At 41.5% G+C, this 23,141-nt stretch overlaps 1 protein-coding gene across 1 annotated transcript in view; it reads left to right on the top strand.

Moving 5' to 3' along the window:
- The window catches only part of PTPRT (protein tyrosine phosphatase receptor type T), a 787,789-nt gene that overhangs the window by 581,569 nt on the left and 183,079 nt on the right, over positions 1-23,141 (top strand). The window contains exon 12 of the mRNA XM_062202558.1: positions 4,858-4,894. Coding sequence (XP_062058542.1) covers positions 4,858-4,894 — 37 coding nt within the window. The remainder of the gene's footprint in view (positions 1-4,857; positions 4,895-23,141) is intronic.

The following is a 23,141-nucleotide window of genomic DNA, read 5'->3' as shown; positions in this document are numbered from 1 at the left end:
CTTGGGCCATCCTCCACTGCCTTCCCGGGCCACAGCAGAGAGCTGGACTGGAAGAGGGGCAACCGGGACAGAATCTGGTGCCGTGACTGGGACTAGAACCCAGGGTGCTGGCGCCGGAGGCCGGGGATTAGCCTAATGAGCCGTGGCACCGGCCTTCTCATAGATTTCATTACAAGTTCTTATACAGCCCTCACAGCCATTTTTTGTTACCAGATTCATGATATCCCACGGTGTAGACAGACCACAACATCTTCATTATGCATGTGTAGATAGATAAATTGATCCTGATGTCCACCTTTACAAAGAACACTGAAATCAATACTTTTGAATATGAGAATATTTCAGCAAGTCCATGGAAAATAGAATTAAAAATTAAGCTCATTTTCATGCAAAGAACTTTTAAAAATTCATGCATATGAGAAGTTTTCAAAAAGTTCATAAGAAATGTGCATTTCTGAATTTTGTTTTATAAAATAAAATAATTATCTCTTTTTAAAAGAGACACTTTCCGCATTAAGAAGAAAAGGACATACTTATTCCAAAGGACAAGTCATGTCAACCTAACCTCCTTTCTTTAAGATAGTTTTTGAGATAATAGATTAGGAAATACAGGAGACAGATGATTATTTTAAATGACCTTGATACCACTCTCAAGCTAATTTTTGTGGGCAAATACAATATATACAAGTTGTGCAATTGAAAATATATTAGCACATAAGCAATTGAGGAGATTAGTATCTAGTTCAGAAATTGCTATGAAGATAAATGTCAACCTAAAAGAAAGACTTATTACACACCACAGGATTCTGCTGTTGGCATTTGTGAGCTGCTGCCTATATGAAGGTACTACCAAAAGTTCATGGAAAATGGATTTTTAAAATAAGTTTATTTGGGGGCCGACGCTGTGGCACAACAGGTTAAAGCCCTGGGCTGAAGCGCCAGCGTCCCATATGGGTGCCGGTTCTAGTCCCAGCTGCTCCTCTTCCGATCCAGCTCTCTGCTATGGCCTGGGAAAGCAGTAGAAGATGGCCCAAGTCCTGGGGCCCTTGTACCCAGGTGGGAGACCTGGAGGAAGCTCCTGGCTTCAGATCAGCGCAGCTCCAGCCATTGTGGCCATCTGGGGCGTGAACCAGTGGATGGAAGACCTCTCTCTTTGTCTTTACCTCTCTCTGTAACTATCTTTCAAATAAAGAAAAAAAATGAGTTTATTTTTATACAAAAATTTTCTAATCCATACATACATGCATTCTTCAAAAAGTTCATGGAAATGAATATTATGGGAAAAAATGCATGGACTTCCAAATTGCGAAATATACTTAACTTTTAACCCCATTTTACACAAACCTTTTCAAGCAGTCTGGTGTTAATGATTTGGATTAAGTTAGAGGAAAAATTATTTCCCCAAAATTCCAGCTGGTAGAGAACACTGTGATAGGATGTAGTAACTGGATCAGCGAGAGATAGAAGTCAATAGTGGAAAACGTGACTCTGCACTTTGGTTCCAGATATCCAACTGTATTTGTATATTTATAGTATATATTTACATTTCTGTTTTTGGCTGGAGTGGGTGATGAAATGCTAGGATGTTGGCTATGTTAATAAAAGCCAAGTAAGTAAGGAAAATGGTAACAGTCTAGGTAATCATAATCTAAACCACACATAGACTCTTCTTGTTTTAGCCACTGCACAATAAGAACAAAGTAGAGATTGCCACAGGCTGAGTAGCTAGGATGACTCAATAAACTTGAACTCTTCTCATGTGAGGAGTTGCTGAGGGGAATCCTAATGAGCCTGAGAACCATCTTTCAGTATCAAGATACGTTTCTTGCGCAAGAAAGGGCATACTCTAAGGCATGGCATCAAGATCACTGAGGATGATTATAGGACTCCTACTGGGCTTAATGGAAGTGAGTGTTTGGCATAGAGGGCAGTGTATGGACAGAGGAGACCCTGCTATAGACATTGCCATTCCTTCTCCACTCCTGAGTACACGGAAGACTCCATTTCCCCACCTTGCTGAAATCAGCGTGGCCACGTGATGGGCTCTGTCCAATGCAGCATTACTGGAAGTGATAGTGTGGCTTCTGAGTCAAAGCTTTTGATTGTCAGGGCTTGACTCTTTGGCATTCTTTCTTCTTCTGTTAGAATGGATACACCAGCCTTGGTCTCTGAGTGCTTAGAATATCTTTCACCCTCCTACTCACCCCTCAGACCAGTCACACATCTACACTGGATATGTAGTTTGAGAGGAAAATAGGTGGCAGGTGTTGTATGGCACAGCAGATAACCCCTGCTTGGGAAACCTGAATCACATCTAGGACTCCCTGGTTTCAAGTCTCACCTCTGTTTCCAGATCTGGCTTCCTACTGATGCACACCTTGGGAGGCAGTATATGAGGGCTCAAATACTTGGCTGTCTGCCAAGAATGTTGGAGACCCTTATTCAGTTCATGGCTCCTGGTTTTAGCTTGGCCCAGCTACCTACCTACCTACCTACCTACCTACATACCTACATCTGTCTCTCTACCTCTTCCCCACTCCTACTTGCCTCCCTTCCTCTCTCTGTCACTCTGACTTCCTAAACTAATAAATGAGTAAACAAAACTTTTTTTATGTTTCTTTTTTTAAAACTTATTTAGTAAATATAATTTCCAAAGTACAGTTTATGGATTACAATGGCTTCCCCCCCCCATAACTTCCCTCCCACAAGCACCCCTCCCATCTCCTGCTCCCTCTCCCATTCCATTCACATCGATTCATTTTCAATTATCCTTATATACAGAAGATCGATTTAGTATATATTAGGTAAAGATTTCATCAGTTTGCACCCACACAGAACATAAAGTGTAAAATACTGTTTCAGTACTAGTTATAGCATTAATTCACATTGGACAACACATTAAGGACAGAGATCCCACATGAAGAGTCAGTACCAGTGACTCCTGTTGTTGACTTCACAAATTGACACTCTTGTTTATGGCATCAGAAATCTCCCTAGGCTCTAGTCATGAGTTTCCAAGGCTATGGAAGCCTCTTGAGTTCGCTGACTTCAATCTTATTTAGACAAGGTCATAGTCAAAGTGGAAGCTCTCTCCTCCCTTCAGAGAAAGGTACCTCCTTCTTTGATGGCCCCGTTCTTTCTACTGGGATCTCACTCGCAGAGATCTTTCATTTAGGTGTTTGTGTTTTGTTTTGTTTTGTTTTGTTTTGTTTTTGCCAGAGTGTCTTTTCTTTCCATGCCTAAAATACTCTCACGGGCTCTTCAGCCAGATCTGAATGCCTTAAGGGCTGATTTTGAGGCCAGAGTGCTATTTAGGACATCTGCATTCTATGAGTCTGCTGTGTATCCCACTTCCCATGTTGGATCATTCTCTCTCTCTTTTTTATTCTATCAGTTAGTATTCACAGACACTAGTCTTGTTTATGTGATCCCTTTGACTCTTAGACCTATCAGTATGATCAATTGTGAACTGAAATTGATCACTTGGACTGAGATGGCATTGGTACATGCCACCTTGATGGGATTGAATTGGAATCCCCTGACACATTTGTAACTCTACCATTTGGGGCAAGTCAGCTTGAGCATGTCCCAAATTGTACATCTCCTCCCTCTCTTATTCCCACTCTTATATTTAACAGGGATCACTTTTCAGTTAAATTTAAACACATAAGAATAATTGTGTGTTAATTACAGAGTTCAACCAATAGTATTTAGTAGAACAAAAAAATACTAAAAGGTATAAAGTATTAAATTGTACATCAACAGTCAGGACAAGGGCTGATCAAGTCACTGTTTCTCATAGTGTCCATTTCACTTCAACAGGTTTCCTTTACAAAACTTTTTAAAAAAATCTTTGTTGTTTCTAGCCACTGAAGTCTGTGGGTTTTATTACCATGTCATAACCTTTTCTATCCTGATTAATAAGTATCTTCAAGATGTAGCAGCCAACTAAGCATTAGATTCCTGAGATGTTTTTGATTCAGTGACTAACACATTTGGATTCTTTGCTTTTCACTTTCATTGCTTATTGCATTAAGACTGTTGTTGGGGTATACTTTAGTCTACAAGACTTTTCAGCCACCTCCAAGGGTCTCCTGGAAAATGTATCCTAGTGATACAGTCTAAAGATGATTTTCTTCTTGAGCACACTTTACTGTAACTCCACTGCAGTTCCAGAAATATTACAAATTTATGGAATCTATTCACATGTTAAGCAATGACCAGATAATTTATCCAGCAAAGATTCTATTGCCATATAAACATATTTACATTATTTATCAAGGCTATGAGCCCTCCCAGCTGAGGTGTCAAAGTGAATTGTTGACCATGAACTCTGTAGTTTGATTCTCACACATTTCATATAGACTGGACCATTGCTTTGTGCCCCTTTATTCTGTACCTCAATGTGCAAGTACAGTGTACAATTCTGTGCTCAATGTACAAGTGCATTCTTGCCACAACAGAGTTTCCCAAGGATGACCTTGTTCCATCTGCTAACTCCTGCAACTGAACAAAGCACATAGCATAATGCATCGTGCCTTCTAGAAACCTGCTAGGTGCTGGGCAGTATCTTCTTGATACATTTATAAAGTGGTTCTGTCTAGGCAAGAAGTTTATGAGGTGGTAGAAGCCAGGAAGTGAACAGAAGAACATATGTACCTAGCCTGAGAGGAAATAAAGAAATGGAATTAAAAGGCAATTCAAATGGGGGAGTAAAATGGAAAGAATAAATTTTAAATTATACTTAAAATACATATGCATGCATATATATGCAAATATGTATGTATATTTTTCTTTATATAACAACTTTATGTAACCCACAACTGATTAACTGTTGCCTCATTTTTTTGTCCACAGGAGACCAAAATCAACTGTGTTCGTCTGGCTACGAAAGGTATGTTGGCCTGTCCTTGTCTGTCTTCAGCTATTCTATAGCCATTTAAGTATTTCTTCCTCTAGCCATGTAGGAAAAATGTAGGCAACAGTGACTAAAACAACAAGAAATAATTGTTATCGTCATTGGCATCATTTGTACATCCAAACATATACATATTAATTGTAGTGCCCACAGCCTAGTAAGAGCTCAAAACATATTTCCTAGATGGATACAATAATAGATGGACAGAGTATTACATTAATTGATAGAATGACTATGATTTTGCTCAAATATTCTGTATGTTTTCATTGTTTTTGTGGGTGTTTTTCTTTGAGCATGTCTGTTGGGCCCATCATTTGGGTTTTATACTTTGTTCAATTGGTACATGGCTTTCAAAAATGAGGTGATTAGTGTCTAGGCCTTTAATAATGAGAAAACAAACATTGCATTGTTATGTAGCTGGCATTTTCAACACTTATCCCAGAAACGAAGACAGCGTTGTTCAGGCTCATCACTTTTGTTTTCCTAATTATAATTGAATTGCCTGGCTCTTTCAGTTGGCACATGTTTCTGTTTATTATTCCTTTTAAAAAAAATCAATGAATGGTTTGTTATCATTTAACCTATTACAAGGTTGAATGGTTATAAGCCAAGTTTATCTTTTCGTTATAGAATTGATATTTTTAAAAGCAATGTCCCCATACACATACCAAAATTTGGTTCTATTCCCTGCATTTATTGACAGAATATGTAGTTGCATAGCTTGCTTCCAAGGAGATGAAAATTGTAAATATAAGTAGACAAATAAAGATAAACTATACACAAGACAGTGACCTGCGTATGAATGTGTATCTACGTGAATATATACACAAATATACATCCATACAAATAAAAACTCCTGCTCATGTCAGTGGAGGAGGAAAGACAGAGATGGAGAGGATTTGAACAAAGAGAATACCCAAGACTATTTGACACAACGGCACCCAAACCTCCCGGGTTTGACTACGTAGCTTTAATCAGCTCATAGGTTTGGCACGAAAGGGAAGATGTGGGAGGAAGGGAAGTCAGAGCTGCATGGGATCACTGTGATAAGAAGTCACCCCGATTTCACATAAGTCATAGAGGCTGGCGTGTCCCTAACTTGTTCCCTCTCAGAAACTCAAGCTAGTGGACAGAATGAGATAAAATACTCTCTGTGAGGCAAGAGAATTGATGGCCTGCAAACAAAAGTGACACAAATCACGGGCCTTGGCAGACTTTTCCGCTGAAGAAAACAGATAAGGTAGAAGGAGGAACACCATCAATTGGGTAGCACTAGTGCTCTAGACAGTAATCAGGACAGCAGGGTGTCTACAGCAGCCTGTTTAAACAGGCAGCTGAGGAGAGAAAGAAACATACAGAGAAGCTTCCTTCACCACGATGATATTTCATAGGCCTGGACAGCTTTTGACTTGTAGGCAAGGTAGATGTCAATGCATGTGCTCTGCCTTCCGTGGATTGTATGGGACTCTAAGGTATAAGCCCTCCCAAAGTGTAGTGCTCTGGTTGTATTTTCTGACCTAAGAATTGGGAACATGTGATCACACACACAATAGGTGCAAATGGGGACAGTGAAAGAATACTTGAAACTGTACATTTCTGAGAAGTCCAGGATCATAGTCCTCAGGTGCATGGAGTTCCTCCACCCTGGACTTCCCCAGAAGTGCACTGCTACCTACAGAATTGTGATTGCATTTTTTTTTTCTTACCACTTACTGAACTCTTATTCAGAGTTAATCTCATGAGTATACAGTAAACTGAAAGTATATCACTGTAAAAATTAAGAGGGGGAATAAGAAAGGAAGGAGGAGGAAGGGTGGGAGTATGGAAGGGAAGGTAGGGTAGGAAATATCACCATGTTCCTAAATCTCTATATAGGAATTGGATGAAATTTGTTTGCCTTGAATTTTTAAAAATTTGAAAAAAAAGTCAAGAACTGGAATAGGAAAGCTCTACCTCTCTTTAGCATAAGGATTTCTCCCCCTGTTTGACCTTCCCTTCAGTGGGGTGTGAGCACGTGTGTGTGTTTGAAAGGATGAGAATGCATGAATGAGTATGGATGCCCAGCTGGCAAAGCTCAGGCGGTTCTGAGAGATCAGGACATTGGGGATTCCAAGCAACCACACTCTAGCTTCCAGTACAGGGAGAACCAGCACTTCACCCTAAAAAACAGGGTTCCAGTACTTCCTGGGATGGAACAGATACAGCTAGGTAATGCAGAATGTCAGCTTGCCGTGGTTCAGGGAGTTGTTACCTCTCAACATCACAGCAGGTAAGAGGGATGTGTTAGGAATATAGAGACAGGGCAAAGAGACCTGTATTTGGGAAGTCTCTACTCCATGCCAAGTTCCATGCTTGGAGCATATAAGATCCATTAAAGGAAATCCCTGTCTGAACCCATGCTTTGCCAATAAGAAGCTTCTATCAAGGATCTAAAGCTGTGAAATCAACAGTTAATACATCCCTTCCCTTCCTGATTCTATGCATCAAACTCCCTCTTGGTAGGCTTGCTGGAAACAGTATTCCTTTTAACAAGAAAGTACTGGGAATCCCTCAGACTTCAGGGGTAGGTAGGTGAAGTCCTAGAGATGGGTCATCAGTCCTTCTCCAAGCTCTTCCACCTCTCTGTCACCATGCCAGGTTCTTCGCGGGTCTGCTGGCAGATGTCCAGCCTCTGGGGTGTGGTCACTTGTCAGACTTGAGACCAGTGCTGTGGTGATGAAGCATCTGGCCCAACTTTCCTGTCCCTAACCTGCAGAGTCCAGCCAGTGTCTGTGGTCAGCTCTGCGGATCCCATAGAACAAGACAGTTTTGGCACTTGGAACAGCTCCATGCTCTCATTCAGGTTCACTCCAACTCAATCCCGAGCCCAGTACCTCTTAGGTTAGATACACACCTGGCTGTAGAATGTGCTGCAACCCTCACCTTTCTGTAATGCCTCCGTTAGTCATGCTGGTTGTTACTGCAGGCTTCCCAGTTTGGAGGGTTATAAGGACTTAGATTGGTTTCTAAGACTCCTGTATCCAAGTCATACATACCAGGTGGCTTAAAAAGCAGCCATTATTTTCTCACAATATTAGAAGTCAGATGTCTGAAACCAAGGTGTCAGCAGCATTGGTTCCTCCTGAGGACTGGGAGAATGAATTGATTCTGTGGTTTGCTGGTGATCATTGGTGTTCCTTAGCTTGTAGTAACATCCTCTAGATCTCTGCCTTAGGTTTTCATGTCTTCTCCCTGTGTGCATGTCTGTGTCCAAGATTCCTCCTTTTATAAGGACGCTAGTCATATCAGATTAGGAGGCTACCCTGCTCCAGTATGATGCCATCCTAACTTAATTGCATCTGCAAGGACACCATTACCAATAAAATCTGATTATGAAGTACTGGGGGTTAAGACCTCAACATAAGATTTTGGGAGGAGGGGCAGGGCTTGACTAGCATTCAATGTATAAACAGATCTGTGAAGATACACCAGTGTTGTGATGGTTCCCAGTGGAATCTCTGAGTGTTCACCATTTACAGTGTGAGCTTTGGAGATTTTAAGTGTATGTAAGAAGCAGGAACCAGTCCTGCCAGAGTGGGTCCCAGAGGTGGGCGAGGTTCTGATTTGACTCCTACTTCTGGCAGAAGTTATGTGAGGCTGTTTCGGGTGAATAAGCCCATGATCCATGGAAGAAACCTTGGGCAGGAAGTTAACATGGTGCGCTGGTTCTGCACGCAGACACCATCTCTAATGGCGGGACCATTCTCAGAGCTCACATGGAGGTGAAGTATTATGTTCTGGCCCAAACATGGTTCTGAAGCCTGGGCGGTGCTAGGTCTCCTGGGATAGGCACCATGAGTTTAGTCTGAGAGGAACTCTGATGAGGAGCCACTTCAGCTTCAATAGTCATTAATTTTGCTAATTTCTTGGCCAGATTTGCAATACCAGGATGTTCCTGGCACATAGGTGATACTTGAAAAATACTTGTTAAAATGAGTACATGCATTTGGACTTAGATCTCTGTGCTCGATCACCCTGAAACTTGGCCACAGGCTGTATTTAGTCTTCATCTGCCCATCCACAAAACATTTTTGAACACACCTTGTGCCAGTGATCTGCTGGATATACCTGTCCTCTGTAGAATAAAAATCCTGATTTGTCTATTTTGGGGGTATAAATATCCCCCACCATGTCAAATTTCAAGTTACCATTGGTGTAACAACTCACACATACAGTGAGTGTGTATAAAGTTGACTGTAGGAACTGAGCACTTGGTTAAGGACTCTACTGCCTCATTTGTTTTGAGGATCAAATGGCATAATCGCATATGTAAAAGTCGTTTGTTAACTGTGAAGTATTTGGGGGGCAATGGTTGTTACTAGTATGATGATAATTGTTTCCTTCTCACAGTCAACCCTCTCACTAAGCATCTATGAGCACCGTGGTAGGGACTGAGGGTTTCTTGCTGAACCAGTAGATATGGTTTCTCTCCTCTAGTGAATCCAAATCTAGTGTGGAAACAAATGTTAAGTGAATGATTAAACCAGTAATGGTGCAGTTGTGGTTATCGTCAGTGCTTCCAAGGAGATGTAAAGTGTACTGCATGAGGACTGAAGTAATCACATGCCAAAGTCCCAGGCAGCACTGGTGTGTGGGTGTCCATCTGGGTCTCTGCTCCCCTGGGACTGGGGACGTATAGAAGACCTTGTGCCTTCCCATCCCTTCTCAGCTAACACTGGGAATTACTTAGGACCCAGAGCAGAGGTGAAATTTAGGAGGCCACTGGAGTCAGGGTCAGCAGCTGTGGAAGGAGTCATGTCACTAGCCCCACGTGAAGAGCCAGATCTTTGTATTTGCAGATGTATGGAATGGATGCATATATCACTGTTGGGGGAGCAACTATTTTTTTATGGGTTTCAAGGAAGAACTTGACATTGAAAAGCTCAGCTATGAGACTATGGCATAGCAGTTGGGTATTTGCTAGTAGTATGGTTGATTCTCAAATCGGGACAGACTCGCCTCGAAAGCTTTAAGTATGGTGCTTTTCATGGATGGGGGCTATGGTCACTGCCCGGAACTCACATTGGCTTTGGAGATTTAGAGGACTCAGAATAAGAGTTCAGTCATAATGATGGAATAGAATTTGTCAATAAACAGATAAAAATGAGTTAAGGACAGGTTCCCTAGAAGCAGAGATGAGGCAGGAGTCCATGATACACTGAGGGAAAGTGCTCAGGAAAATCTGTGAGTGAGAGGAAAGTGGAACAAAGCATGGGCAGAGGCTGATCCAGTCTCTCCTAGGGTAAAGTCAAACCTAGGCAAGATCCAAGTAGAGTGTAAATTCCTGCAATGTTTCCTGCCTGGAGGCAAGAACCCAGGATTTGTGTCTCCTCCCCAGATCCATCAGGCTTTACCATTCCTTCCCTCCTTTACACTTTCCTCCCAATCTCAGGAGGTTGCAGAGAAGTGTCCCCGTGGGCCTTGGCCAGGTCTCAGGAGAAAGCCACAGATATAAGCCCTTAGCCCCAGTGCTCTCAGCAATTGGGGTACAGTGCACCAACCCGAAAAGATGAACTTGGTGTGGCATCAACAGAGCCATTCATATCCAGAGAATGTATTATGTCCTTGGACTGAAGTAAAGCAAAAACGAATGGAATTATCTCAAATCTAAAAGCTAAATGGACATTGCAAAGTTCTTTTCTTGTCCACTCTAGCCCTGGGAATAAATCTGCTCAAAGCAGTAGAGAGGAAATCTCAGTCAATGAGTAAATAAGCATTAAGTTTTGGGTTTTTCTCCAGAAGCCTTTTATTTAAGGAATACAAACTTAATGCATTTCTGAAATACAACTTTAGGAACATTTTCTCCACCCTACCCGCCCTCTCGCCTACACTCCCATCTTTCTTCCTCCTCCCGATCCTATTCCCATTCTTATTTTTTACTAAAATCTATTTTCAATTAATTTTATACACACAAGACTAACTTTATACTAAGTAAAGAGTTCAACGAATAGTATGAAAGAAAAAGGAAAAAAACCTGTTCCTCAACAGTTGAGACAAAGGCTGTTCAAAGTCATATCTGAAGGTGTCAATTTAACTTCTGTAGATGACATTTTAGGTGCTTTATTAGTTACTACAGATCAGGGAGAACATATGGCATTTGTCCTTTAGAGACTGGCTTATTTCACTAAGTTTATTTTCGAGTTGTATTCATTTTGTTGCAAATGACAGGATTTCATTTTTAACCACTGTGTAGTATTTCATGTTGTACATATCCCATAATTTCTTTATCTGGTCTTCATAGACAGACATTTGGGTTGATTCTATATCTTAGCAATTGTGAATTGAGCTGCAGTAAACACTGGGGTACAGATAACGCTTTCATATGCTGATTTCATTTCCCTTGGGTAAATTCCCAAGAGTGAGATGGCTAGGTCATATAGTAGGTCTATATTCAGATTTCTGAGATATCTCCATGTTGTCTTCCACAGTAGCTGTACCAGTTTACATTCCCACCAGCAGATTAGGGTACCTTTTCCTCTATATCCTTGCAAGCATTTCTTGTTTGTTGATTTCTATATGAAATCAACATTGTGGTTTTGATTTGCATTTCCCTGATGGCTAATGATCCTGAGCATTTTTTTCATGCGTCTGGTGGCCATATGGATTTCTTCTTTTGGAAATTGCCTATTTAAGTCCTTTGCCCATTTCTTAACTGAGTTCTTTGGGGTTTTTTTGTCGTTGAATTTCTTGATCTCCTTATACTTTTGATTATTAGTCCTTTATCAGTTGCATAGTTTGCAAATAATTTCTCCCATTCTGTTGGTTGCCTCTTCACTTTGCTGAGTGTTTTTTACAGTGCAAAAACTTCTCTCTTTGATGTAATCCCATTTGTGAATTTTGGCTTTGATTGACTATGCCTCTGGTATCTTTTCTAAGAACTCTTTGCCTATGCCAATGTCTTGCAGGGTTTCCTCAATGTTCTCTAATAATTTGATGGTAGATCTACGTCTTTGATCTATTTTGAGGCGATTTTTTTTATTTGACAGGCAGAGTTAAACAGTGAGAGAGAGAGAGAGGAAGGTCTTCCTTCCATTGGTTCACACCCAAATGGCCACTGCAGCTGGCGTGCCATGCCAACCCGAAGCCAGGAGCCAAGTGCCTCCTCCTGGTCTCCCATGTGGGTGCAGGGGCCCAAGCACCTGGGCCATACTCCACTGCCTCCCAGAGCACAGCAGAGCTGGACTGGAAGAGGAGCAACCGGGACTAGAATCCAGCACCCATATGAGATGCTGGCGCTGCAGGTGTAGGATTAACCAAGTGAGCCATGGTGACGGCCCGAGGGGATTTTTGTGTAAGATGTAAAGTACTGGTCTTGCTTCATATTTCTGCATGTGGAGATCTAGTTTTCCCAGCAACATTTGTTGGACAGACTGTCCTTGCTCCAGGGATTGATTTTAGCTTCTTTGTCAGATAAGTTGATTGTAGATGCGTGGGTTGATTTCTGGAGTTTCTATTCTGTTCCATTTGTTTATCCATCTGTTTTTGTGCCATTACCAGGCTGTTTTAATTATAACTGCCTTAAAATCTGGTATTTTGATGCCTCTGGCTTTGTTTTGTTGTATAAGATTGCCTTAGTTATTCACAGTCTCCTGTGTTTCAATATGAATTTCAGCATCATTTTTATATATCTAAGAGGGGTGTCCTTGATATTTTCATAGGTATCTCATTGAATCTGTAATTTGCTTCAGTAGTATGGACATTTTGATGATATTGATTCTTCCATGAACATGGAAGATTTTTCCATATTTTGTGTCTTCTTCTATTTCTTTCTTCAATATTTTGTAATTCTCATCATGGAGATCTTTGATATCTCTGGGTTAAATTTATTCCAAGGTATTTAATTTTTTTTCAGATATTGTGGGTGGGATTGATCTTAGAAGTTCTTTTTCAGCTGTGGTATTGTCTGTGTATACAAAAGCTATTGATTTTTGTGTGTTGATTTTATATTACCTTCCACTTTACTGAACTCTTTTATGAATTCCAGGAGTCATGGTGGAGTCTTTTGGATCCCATAAATATAGAATCATGTCATCTGCAAATAGGGATAGTTTGACTTCCTCCTTCCCAGTTTGTATCCCTTTGATTTCTTTTTCCTGCCTAATGGCTCTGGCTAAAACTTCCAGGACTATATTGAATAGCAATGGTGAGAGTGGGCATCCTTGTCTGGTCCAGATCTCAGTGGGAATTCTTCTGACTTTTCTCCATTCAGTAGGATGATGGCTGTGGGTTTGTCATAAGTTGCCTTGATTGTATTGAGGAATGTTCTTTCTATACCCAATTTGCTTAAAGTTTTTGTCATGAAAAGGTATTGTATTTTATCAAATGATTTCACTGCATCTATTGAGATAATCATGTAGTTTTTGTTCTGCAATTTGTTAATGTGATGTATCATATTGATTAATTTGCGAATATTAAACCATTTCTGTACACCAGGGATAAATCCCACTTGGTTGGGGTAAATGATCTTTCTGATGTCTCGCTGAATTCAATTGGCTAGTATTTTTTTAGGGTTTTTGCGTCTATGTTCATCAGCAAAATTGGTCTGTAGTTCTCTTTCTCTGCTGTATCTTTTTCTGGTTTAGAAATTAAGGTGATACTGGCTTCATAGAAGGAGTTTGGGAAGATTCCCTCCCTTTCAATTATTTTGAATAACTTTAAAAGAACTCAGTGCAAAGATAGGGCAATCAAAGAAGGATGTACTTTTCTTTGAATGGAGAACTTCCACTTTGTTTATGGCCCTATCTAAATACTGTTGGAGTCTGTGGACTCAAAAGGCTTCCATAGCCTTGACAGCTCATGACAAGAGCCTCGAGTGACCACTGACATCATAAATAAGAGTTTCAATTGTTAAATCAACAACAGGAGTCACTGTGCACTGTGCTCAATTTAGGTAGATTGTATGTTTACAAGAATCTATTTCTTCTAGGTTTCCCAATTTGTTGGCACACAGTTGTTCGCAGTAATCTCTGATGATTCTTTTTGTTTCTATGGTGTCCACTGTTACATTTCCTGTTTCATCTCTACTTTTATTGATTTGGGTGTTCTCTCTCCTTTTTGGTTACTTTGGGCCAATTGTGTGTCAATTTTGCTTATTTATTCAAAAAGCAGCTCTTTGTTTCACTGATCTTTTGTAATTTTTTGTTTCAATTTTGTTTATTGCTTCTTTAATTTTAATTATTTCTTTTCTCCTACTAATTTTTGGTTTGGTTTGTTGTTGTTTTTCTAGGTCCTTAAGATGCAGTGATAGCTCATTTATTTGGTGCCTTTACAATTTCTTGATGCGGGCACTAGTTGCTATAAACTTTCCTCTTAACGCTGCTTTTGCTGTATCCTATAGGTTTTGATATGTTGTATTATCATCTTCATTTGTTTCCAGAAATTTTTTAATTTCTCTTTTGATTTCTTCTATGACCCACTGTTCATGCAGGAGCATGTTCTGCCTTTACCTTCTTTCATAGTGATGACCATGTTTCTGTGTTTCTGTGTGTAGCTCATCCTTAAGCATCATTTGTTAGGCTGGATAAGTGGTGACAAATTCTTTCAATTTCTGTTTGTTATGGAACATCTTTATTTTACCTTCATTCATAAATGAGAGCTTTGCAGGGTATAATACTCTGGGTTGACAGTTTTTTCTCTTAAGATTTGGACTATATGTCACCATTCTCTCCTAGCTTGTGTGGTTTGTGATGAGAAGTCAGCTGTTAGTCTAATTGGAGGTCCTCTGAAAGTAATATGATGTTTCTCTTCTACACAATTTAAAATCTTTTCTTTATGTTTTACTGTGAAGAGTTTGAGTACAATGTGTCATGGTGAAGATCTTTCTGGCCATGTCTATTAAGAGTTCTATGTGCTTCCTGTACTTGGATGTCCCTTGCTTTCTCCAAATTAGGGAAGCTTTCTGTAATTATTTCACTAAAAAGGCCTTCTAATCCATTTTCTCTTTCCACACCTTCAGGAACTCCCAAGCCCTGTATGTTGCATCATTGATCATATCCAATAGATATCAAATTTTTTTTTAGTTTTCTAATTTCTTCCTTTTTTGGTATGACTATAAAATTTCCAGAGATTTGTCTTCTAACTCAGATATTCTTTTTCTGCCTTAGTGAATCTGTTGTTAAGGCTATCTACTGTATTATTTGATCTATTGAATTCTTCATTTCCAATAATCCATTTTTATTTCTCTTTAAAATCTCTATTTCATGGGAAAAATTTTCATTACACTCATGTATGGATTTCTTTAGTTTGTGGATTTGCTTCTGATTACTTCTAAATAATCCTATGATCAACTTTTTGAATTCTGTTTTTGGCATTTCTTCAGTCTCTTCATCTTCACATTCTAGTGTTGAAGTGTTGTTGTGTTCCTTTGGGGGTGTCACATTCTCTTCCTTTTTTTCTTTCTTGAATTTCTGCATTCATTTCTAGGCATTTGTAGGAATACTTGTTACCAAAGTGTGTGCTGGTTGTGGAGCTCTGCTCATTGCTCCAGAGGGAGGGGAGTGTCCAGGGTGACACCCAAGTTGGGTGTGGTCAATCTCCTCTTTCCTTTTTTATTTTTTTAATCAGAAGAGGGTTTGATCAGCCATTTTGACTTAGTCTCACCCTCACCTCCTCTCTGAGACCAATGCCCAGGTAGTAGCCCCAGTGGGTGCAACATTCATCCATACTGCTACAAGAACTGCACAAAGGATCTTTGCAGTCCTCCGTGTGAGCACGGATCCTGCAGCAATGACCCTCTCCAGGCAATCAGGGAGCCCTAAGCATGTGGAGCCACCCATAGTGATTTCTCAGAGACCCAGCCATACCCTACACACACAGAGCCACAATGTTTCCACAGTCCATCCCAGCACATAAGGTACCCACAGTCATGAGCACCCAGCGCCCTGTCACTTCTCCCAGCCAGACTCAGGTGTCTCCTTTCAGCTGGTTGCTAGGCATACAGACACAGGCTGGCACAGCTGTTATGTCCAAAATGGCGCCTACCTTCTCTCAGCTAGTTAAAGGATGCTGGTACCTGGTGGTTGGGGAGAGAGAATCATCCCTCCACCCTTTTAACCTCTAGGTTGCAGGTACTCTGTCTCCCATTGGACTCCAAGCCAGACTCATGCCAGGTTCTTCCCTCAGCTGTATCGCCAGAGGCTTGGGCTGCTACGGTGTGATCTTGCCTCATTCTCCAAACCTGGTGCTGAGGCTCTTGGCTGCTGTGGTCCTGAGTTGTGCGCATCCACACCCTCCACATAGATCCACAGTGTCCCTCTGACTTGCGTGGAGTTTCCTCTGCAGTTTTCTCCATGCATCTTCCATGAGATTTCACTCTCTCCACTTTTTTTTTAAACTATCTTCTCCTAGAATAGAGCAGTAAGCTCCCTCCCTATTCCACCCTAAGTTTTGGTTTAGAAACAAAACCATTACTCCAACTTTAAGGGAAAGTAATACAGTGTTAGGGAGGGAGCAAAAAAACATCAATTTCAAAATTCAGGTTTTATTCTTATAGTTAAAATTGGAAATTCAGGAAAGGGCAAGGGAGTGGAAGAAGAAGCATTCAGAACCATTAAGCAGTACTTGTCCTACATTTGGAAGATGAGGGATGGGCTCCACTTTGGCAGTAGGCTGATGATGCAAACATGCCCACACTCAAGTGTAATTGTGGGGATAACAAAGCCTGTGGAAGCTTATGTAAGGTGCTTAGATCCAGAGGTGTTAGAGCTCAGGTAGGGGAGACAACAGCCCTTCTCCTGGAAATGCATTATCCCATCTGATAGAAGATATACACAAGGCCATAGCTGGGGATGGAGGCACCAAGTGCCTCAATCCATGCCCTTCTGGCTGGGACAGAGAAGACCAAGAGGAAATTCATTTCTGATCTAGTGGCTCAATTCTGGAACCATACCTGTAAGTTCCTCTTCGGGAGTCTGATGTCCAGATCTACCAAAGACCTGTTACTTACTGACTCTCCTGGTTATCTAATTCTTTCCCCACTTTCCTCCATTCACCCATCTGTTCAACTTGCTACTTTCTTCTGTCCGCAGGCCCTGCCTACACCAAGCTTGTCTATATGATATGGCCCCTCTCAAACCTCAAGCCTCACCTAGGCTTTCTATCCTCTTCACTGTACTCCAGCCCACAGCCCTTTATACATCAAGTTCTTTCCAACCTTAGGGCCTTTGCTTCTCCTACCCCCTTTACCTGAAGTGCTCAGACCACCAAATATCTCCTTCACAGATCAACATCTAGACTGCAGTTCAAATCTTACTTCTCCAAGAGTAGCCTGGCCATCAGTCTAATGTACATCCCCAGTGTTTTTCCCTGCTATTATGCCCTGTACTTTTCCTTCCTAGCATTCATCACAATTTAACAACTATATGATTTTTCTTGCCTACATGTTTAATGTATATCTCCCTGCTATCTTCCTGTAAGTACAAAGACTGTTCCTATTTTGAGCTCTGTGGCATCCCAGATATTAGCACACAGTGATGCTAAAAAAAAAAAATACCAAATTGACAAGTGGAGTCAAGGATGGATCCTGCATGGATGGCTGAATGAATCAGTGGATGGATGGTTGCTTTCTGAGATCAATAGATCAATGGCTGGATGGATGCTTCAGTAAATCAGTAGATCAATGGATGGATGGATAGAGGGCTAGCAGGTCTTTATCCTCCCATGATTTCAGTCTTTTTAAATCCATGCTACATGTCAGGAGCATTCTCTTAGAATGTAGAAGTAAATATGTTAGCGGTATAGGATGAATTGTGTGATCTACACTCCCCATTAACAAAAAGGGCATCCAGTCTCTGCTTGGGTGCCTCCTGTGACAGGAATCTCACTATTCCCTCAGAGATTTGTGGTCACTTCTGCCCACTTAATTTGGAGACAGCTTCAATGTTATGCATCCAAATTGGACTATCAGTTCTGCCCATCAGTCCTTGAGACTCATAGAACCTGTCATTTCTCCCTCCAGAAAATAAAGTGTGCTTCTTCTGATCCATCCCCTCACCACGATCTGGGCCATGCAGGTATCTGCTTGTTTGCCTCCCTGCCATTGACCAGAACTACTCTGGCCACAGCCGGCAGCAGCACTCCTGTCTCTGGCACCAGCCTTCAAGGGAACACAGCTGGCTCTCCCAACTCCCGTTGGGTGTGCTGGAGTGGTAGTTAGAAAAATCAGCTTTGATTTGATTTGCAAACTGAGCCGAGTCATTGAGACAAAATAAATCCGGAAACCCATGAAGCCATTTGCAGAGTCGCTCTGCGAAGGCAGCCACAGTTTTAATCTAGTAAACACTCGCTAACGATCCCATTAAAACAACCCCCTTGGAGTAGGTGCTGAAAGCTGAACTCCAGAATAATGAAGCATGAGATGAGGGGCCAATGTCACCAACAGTTCTGTTCTGCATGATGGTGGTGATAGAATGAAGCCATTGTCCCAATGGCAACAGGCAAGAAATGTGGGTATGGGCTTTTGGAAATACACCTTCTTTTTATATGAGCTAAGCCTGAGATAAAGCATTTCATCCAGTGTATTTCTCTCCTATCCCCATAATGGATTCTCACTCCTGCAGGGACTAGCAGACAGCAAGTAGCCATTCTCCAGTGAGAAGTCCTCATTGTACAGAGGCTAAGACTGGGGAACAGAAGGGAGAGTGATGTGTTTCCATGGCTCCCTCATCCATAGAGTAACAGCAAGCAGGGATGTGAGAAACCAAATGAGATGTAGGAGTCATCCAGTAGGAAATCTTCACCCACAACACACAATGACCCAATTCTGTATGAAAGCTTCTGCCGTACAAGAGTGTAACGCTTTCTTGAGAAGTTGTATGGAATAATGACAAATGAAAAACACCTGGACTCTTATCCTCTCTCCAAAACTTTGTGGACAAGTATTTAACATATTTCAGCTTCTCACTTCATTTTTAAACCTGGGATCATTAATCCTTTCTACTAGATATTAAAGAAGATAGTAAGTGGCAAACAGTGACCTTCCTTCTTTCTTCCTGACCTCCTGAAACTCTGATGTGAGACCTGGAAGCCAGGCCTACTAAGCATAGGTCTTCTCTTGAGGAAGAAATCCAAGTCCAGGTTGTAGTCACTTCTCATACAACTCTACAAATCAGCTGTTGTTAACAGACCTGGGCTTGATACAGAGTGCAGAGGCAGAGGGGATAGAAATGATGCCAGCCCCAGCGTTCAGTGTTGGGTTACTCTGTTTAAATGAGATCATGTTGAACAATAATAGATTTCCTGAACATATATAACATGATTCAATAAGAGTTTGCTCATCCATTTTCTACCCTTGCACTACAGCACAGTCTTTTCCTCATCACCTGGCCAGCAGTTTCAGGAGGAAACCAGGACCAGAGATGCCCAAATCTAGCTGTGGCAGATAGGCTGGGATCCAGGATCTCTTGTGAGAGGAAAGATGACAGTGAGATAGTCTGTTGGAAAATTCTTGGTTGTTGTCCAACCTTTATAAATAGTCTCAACCCTTTAGAAAGGAAAAGTCAGATGTTTGGTATGTTGGGGTCAGGCAGTGCTATTCTTCCTAGCCAAGTCCAGTGAGATGCATTTTTCTGGCTGAGGGTCCTAACAACTGTAGGTCTCAACTCTTGGCCCTTTTTTGGTCTCACCCAATGTCTTCTAGGTCCTAAAACGCAAATGGAATAATATAGATTTTTCTGAAATTTTTGTGAGTGGCATAAAGAGCTATATCATAAGATCACCATAAAAAACATACAGATGACCTTTAAATATACCAGTACTTTGTTTAATATATCCCTTGCTACAACAGCAGGCACAGCTCCCTGCTTTCCTTCTGTCCTTCCTCTACCTCCTACTCTCCAGATTTGCTCAAACTCTACCCCTTCGCCACAAAGACGCCTTCTCCACATCCACCTCAGGAAGACAAAAGCTGGTGCAATAGAGCCCAGGAAAACTAAAGTCAAGATCAACTCTTACCCTTCCAGCATGCACCTGGGGAGTCCCACGCCATCCCTCTAAATCAGAAATGAGAATTATCTACTAAATACCCAAGACATCTGAGATGACTTTACCTCAGGTCTCCTGTTCTCAAGCACTTGCATCTTATAAAGGGAAAAGGAGGCTTTTTAAAATCAGGAGTTAGGGAAGGGGAAAATTTGGTCTAGTCTGGATACAAGGGTGAGAAATAAAGAGCTCAAACCCAATGATAAGATCTTAATGAAGTGTTCAAAGGAGGGTAGGATAGGTTTACAAAAAGTCATACAGACTGTGTGTGCTGACATGAGATTATAATATGATGGAAAAAGAAAAAGTTGCCATGCATGCATTAAAGAAATGGTGGTCAATTTTATTATCCACACTCAAGAAATGAAGCCATCTAGGCTCAAAAGGGTTAAACAGCTCAGTCTCTAAAAATTCTGTCATATCTGACGCCAAGTCATCATTTTGAACCTTTAATAATAATGTAATTACAATAGCTGCATGAGAGACCATGAGCCAAGGATGTGATGCCCTGTCGCCCAGTTGTTAACCCCTCCCTTCCCATACCCCTTTTCAAAGAATGGTGGTTAATACAATCTTTAGAGTGTGGCTGCCTTTGGTCTCTCTGTGCTGGTGTCTGAGTTAAGACCTGGAATCGGGAGCAGAAGGTGTGGGGGCTGTGGAAGCCCTCAGCTTTCTTCACTTCCACAACATATTGAAGCTAATAAACCAAGAAATTAGTTTGTCTTCAAGGCTGTCTGCTCCAGGGCCATTTGCAGCCCAGCAGAACCTCACTGCATCTACCATTCAATTCTTTAGAAGGGAAAGAAGTCAGAAAAGAAGTCTCAGGCACGCCACATTTTTATTTGTATGGTCTCAATGTTTCCATGCACAGTTGGCATAAATGTTTTACACAGAAACTTATCTGGAAACCATGGAGAGAGATATGTCGTGAATGTTGTACCTAAAGAATTCGTGTATGGGGTACTCGATGACAGAGAAAGCAAGAGACCTCTGCTGTTCACTAGCTGGATTAGTTAGGGTAGACTAGCCTTTGCTACAATAACAAATTAATTCCCAAATCTCAGTAGCTTAATAACACAAAGGCTTGTTTGCTGGCTGTCTAGAGTATGAGTGTGACCTTAAAGACCCCAGAGTAGAGGAGCAGACACCCCAGCGGCGGTCACTTGGATCTTAAACACCTCACTTGGAAGCGACTCCTGCCTTTCCTGGCCTGCCTGGGAACTAGTCACATGACACACACGGACTGCAAGTTGACTTCCTAAGGAGAGATGGGCCAGAAACAGTCAACAGTGGTCAGCTCCTGCGTGACATACCTTGCACATAAGGCCCTTTCGTATCTCTGCTTCCTCCACGTTCTGAGACGCATGCTCTCTCACTTCTCCTCTGCCTCTCCCCCAACTAGGAAATCCTCATCTCCTGCGGTGCCTGTGTGCGTCCAGCCCTCCCTCTCTTCCACCCTCTAGCAACTGAGCTTTACTGCTGAGTGCTGCCTGGGTTGTAGCTCTGGAGGAGAGAGGAGGAGGGAGCGCCTCTTCTGGGCTTGAACTAATTTCTATCTAATCCTGAAAATAACTTCATAATATGCTTACTATTACTCCCAGACTATAAGTGGAAAAACTGAATACAGAAATCTATGTAATCATCCATGTAACACAAGTAATAAGTGAAAAATACTGAACCAGAGTTTCATGTGTTCATATAGTTTTCAGTAAATATTTATTGAATGCAACTTAGTGTTGAAATATTGTCTCTCATTCCCTAGAGCTTAAAAACTTCATTTTTAGATGAACTTAATAAACATATAAAATGCTTAGTGTAATTCTTAGCTTATAATAAATCTACAGGTAACAGCTGGTGACAGAGCCAACCAATAGATCCATTAATCCAGTATGATAAGGGCTATGGGAAAGGTAAATTCAGGGTATCACTGGAGTGCAGAAAAGGGAAATGTAGATCAGCTATCTCAGACTGGTCCCTGAGACAAGTTTGGAAAGAGCAGAGACAGTCACATGTAGAGAACAAGGAAGGTTGAAGAGTAAGACAGCAAGGTCTTCCCCACTGAGGAAGTGGATGGACAGATCACTGGAGGCAGGGCAGCACGTGCTCAACTTGAGTGGGACAAGGTGAAGGGATGATGAGTGGCATGTCCTTGTAGCCAGGTGGAGGTTGGAGCAGTCAGAGGTGTAGATACAAATGCAAGACCAGCCCCCGGGACTCTGCCCTAGCCCCATAGTGGTTAATGAATATTGTCCTGAGACAGTGGAAGCTCCTGGGGGCAATTAAACAGAGTGACTTCCTGGGGAAGGCCACCCTCATTGCAACTTTAGATGGTGGTTAGCAAAAGAGGAAGGAGAGAGCTAAGGCCACAGAATGGGAGAACAGTTTGGAGGCTGCTGGTAGAGGCCAGGTGGGAACAATGACTCATCTCTTCTCTCATGCCTTCTATTTCTCGCTCTGCTGTGAGCCCAGCAGTCCTTATCTCATCTGCCTCAACATGTTCAGGGAGAAAAAAAAAAAAAAGATTTTAAAAAATAGCCTCTCAGAATAGGGGTTAGCAAACTTTTCTGTAAACGGCTGGATAGTAAATATTTTTCAGCCTTGCAGGCCTTATGCTCTCTGTCACAGCAGCTCAATTTTTGTCATCGTAGCACAAAAGCTGTCATAGATAATACATCTAAGAACGAGTCCATCTGTGTCCCTATAAAACTGGGTTTATGGACACTGAAATTTGCATTTTATATCATTTTCATGTGTCACAAAATATTACTCTTCTTTTTTGCCCAACTATTGAAAAATATAAAAGCCATTCTCAGTTCATAGCCCCAGAAAACAACTGGAGCTGGATTTGGCCTCTGAGTCAGTGTTTGCCAACCTCTGACTTTGAAAATGGCAAAACACCTTGCACCTGTAAGGGAAGTGTGGTACAATCACTGTTTACTGGTGGTTACATTGCACATGATGGCTGTTGATCAATTTTCCACTGTGTTGTTTTTGAGATGATGCGTTTCCTGTTTATCGGTTAGTCTGGAATGCCCTTCCTCTCTGTTTTGCATAAGGACTCTCTGCAGTTTGGTGGATGAATCACAAGACAAACTTGTAGCCTCTGACCAAGGCATCTCCCTGCCTTTTGTATCATTTTCCTTAGAGAGGCACTTGGGGGGCTCGAAATGGCAGGAACATGGAAGCCAAATGACAAGGGTTTGAGTAC

The sequence above is a fragment of the Lepus europaeus genome, chromosome 10 (assembly GCF_033115175.1).
Source record: "Lepus europaeus isolate LE1 chromosome 10, mLepTim1.pri, whole genome shotgun sequence".
NCBI lineage: Eukaryota > Metazoa > Chordata > Mammalia > Lagomorpha > Leporidae > Lepus > Lepus europaeus.
This window is presented reverse-complemented; position numbering and strand designations above follow the sequence as displayed.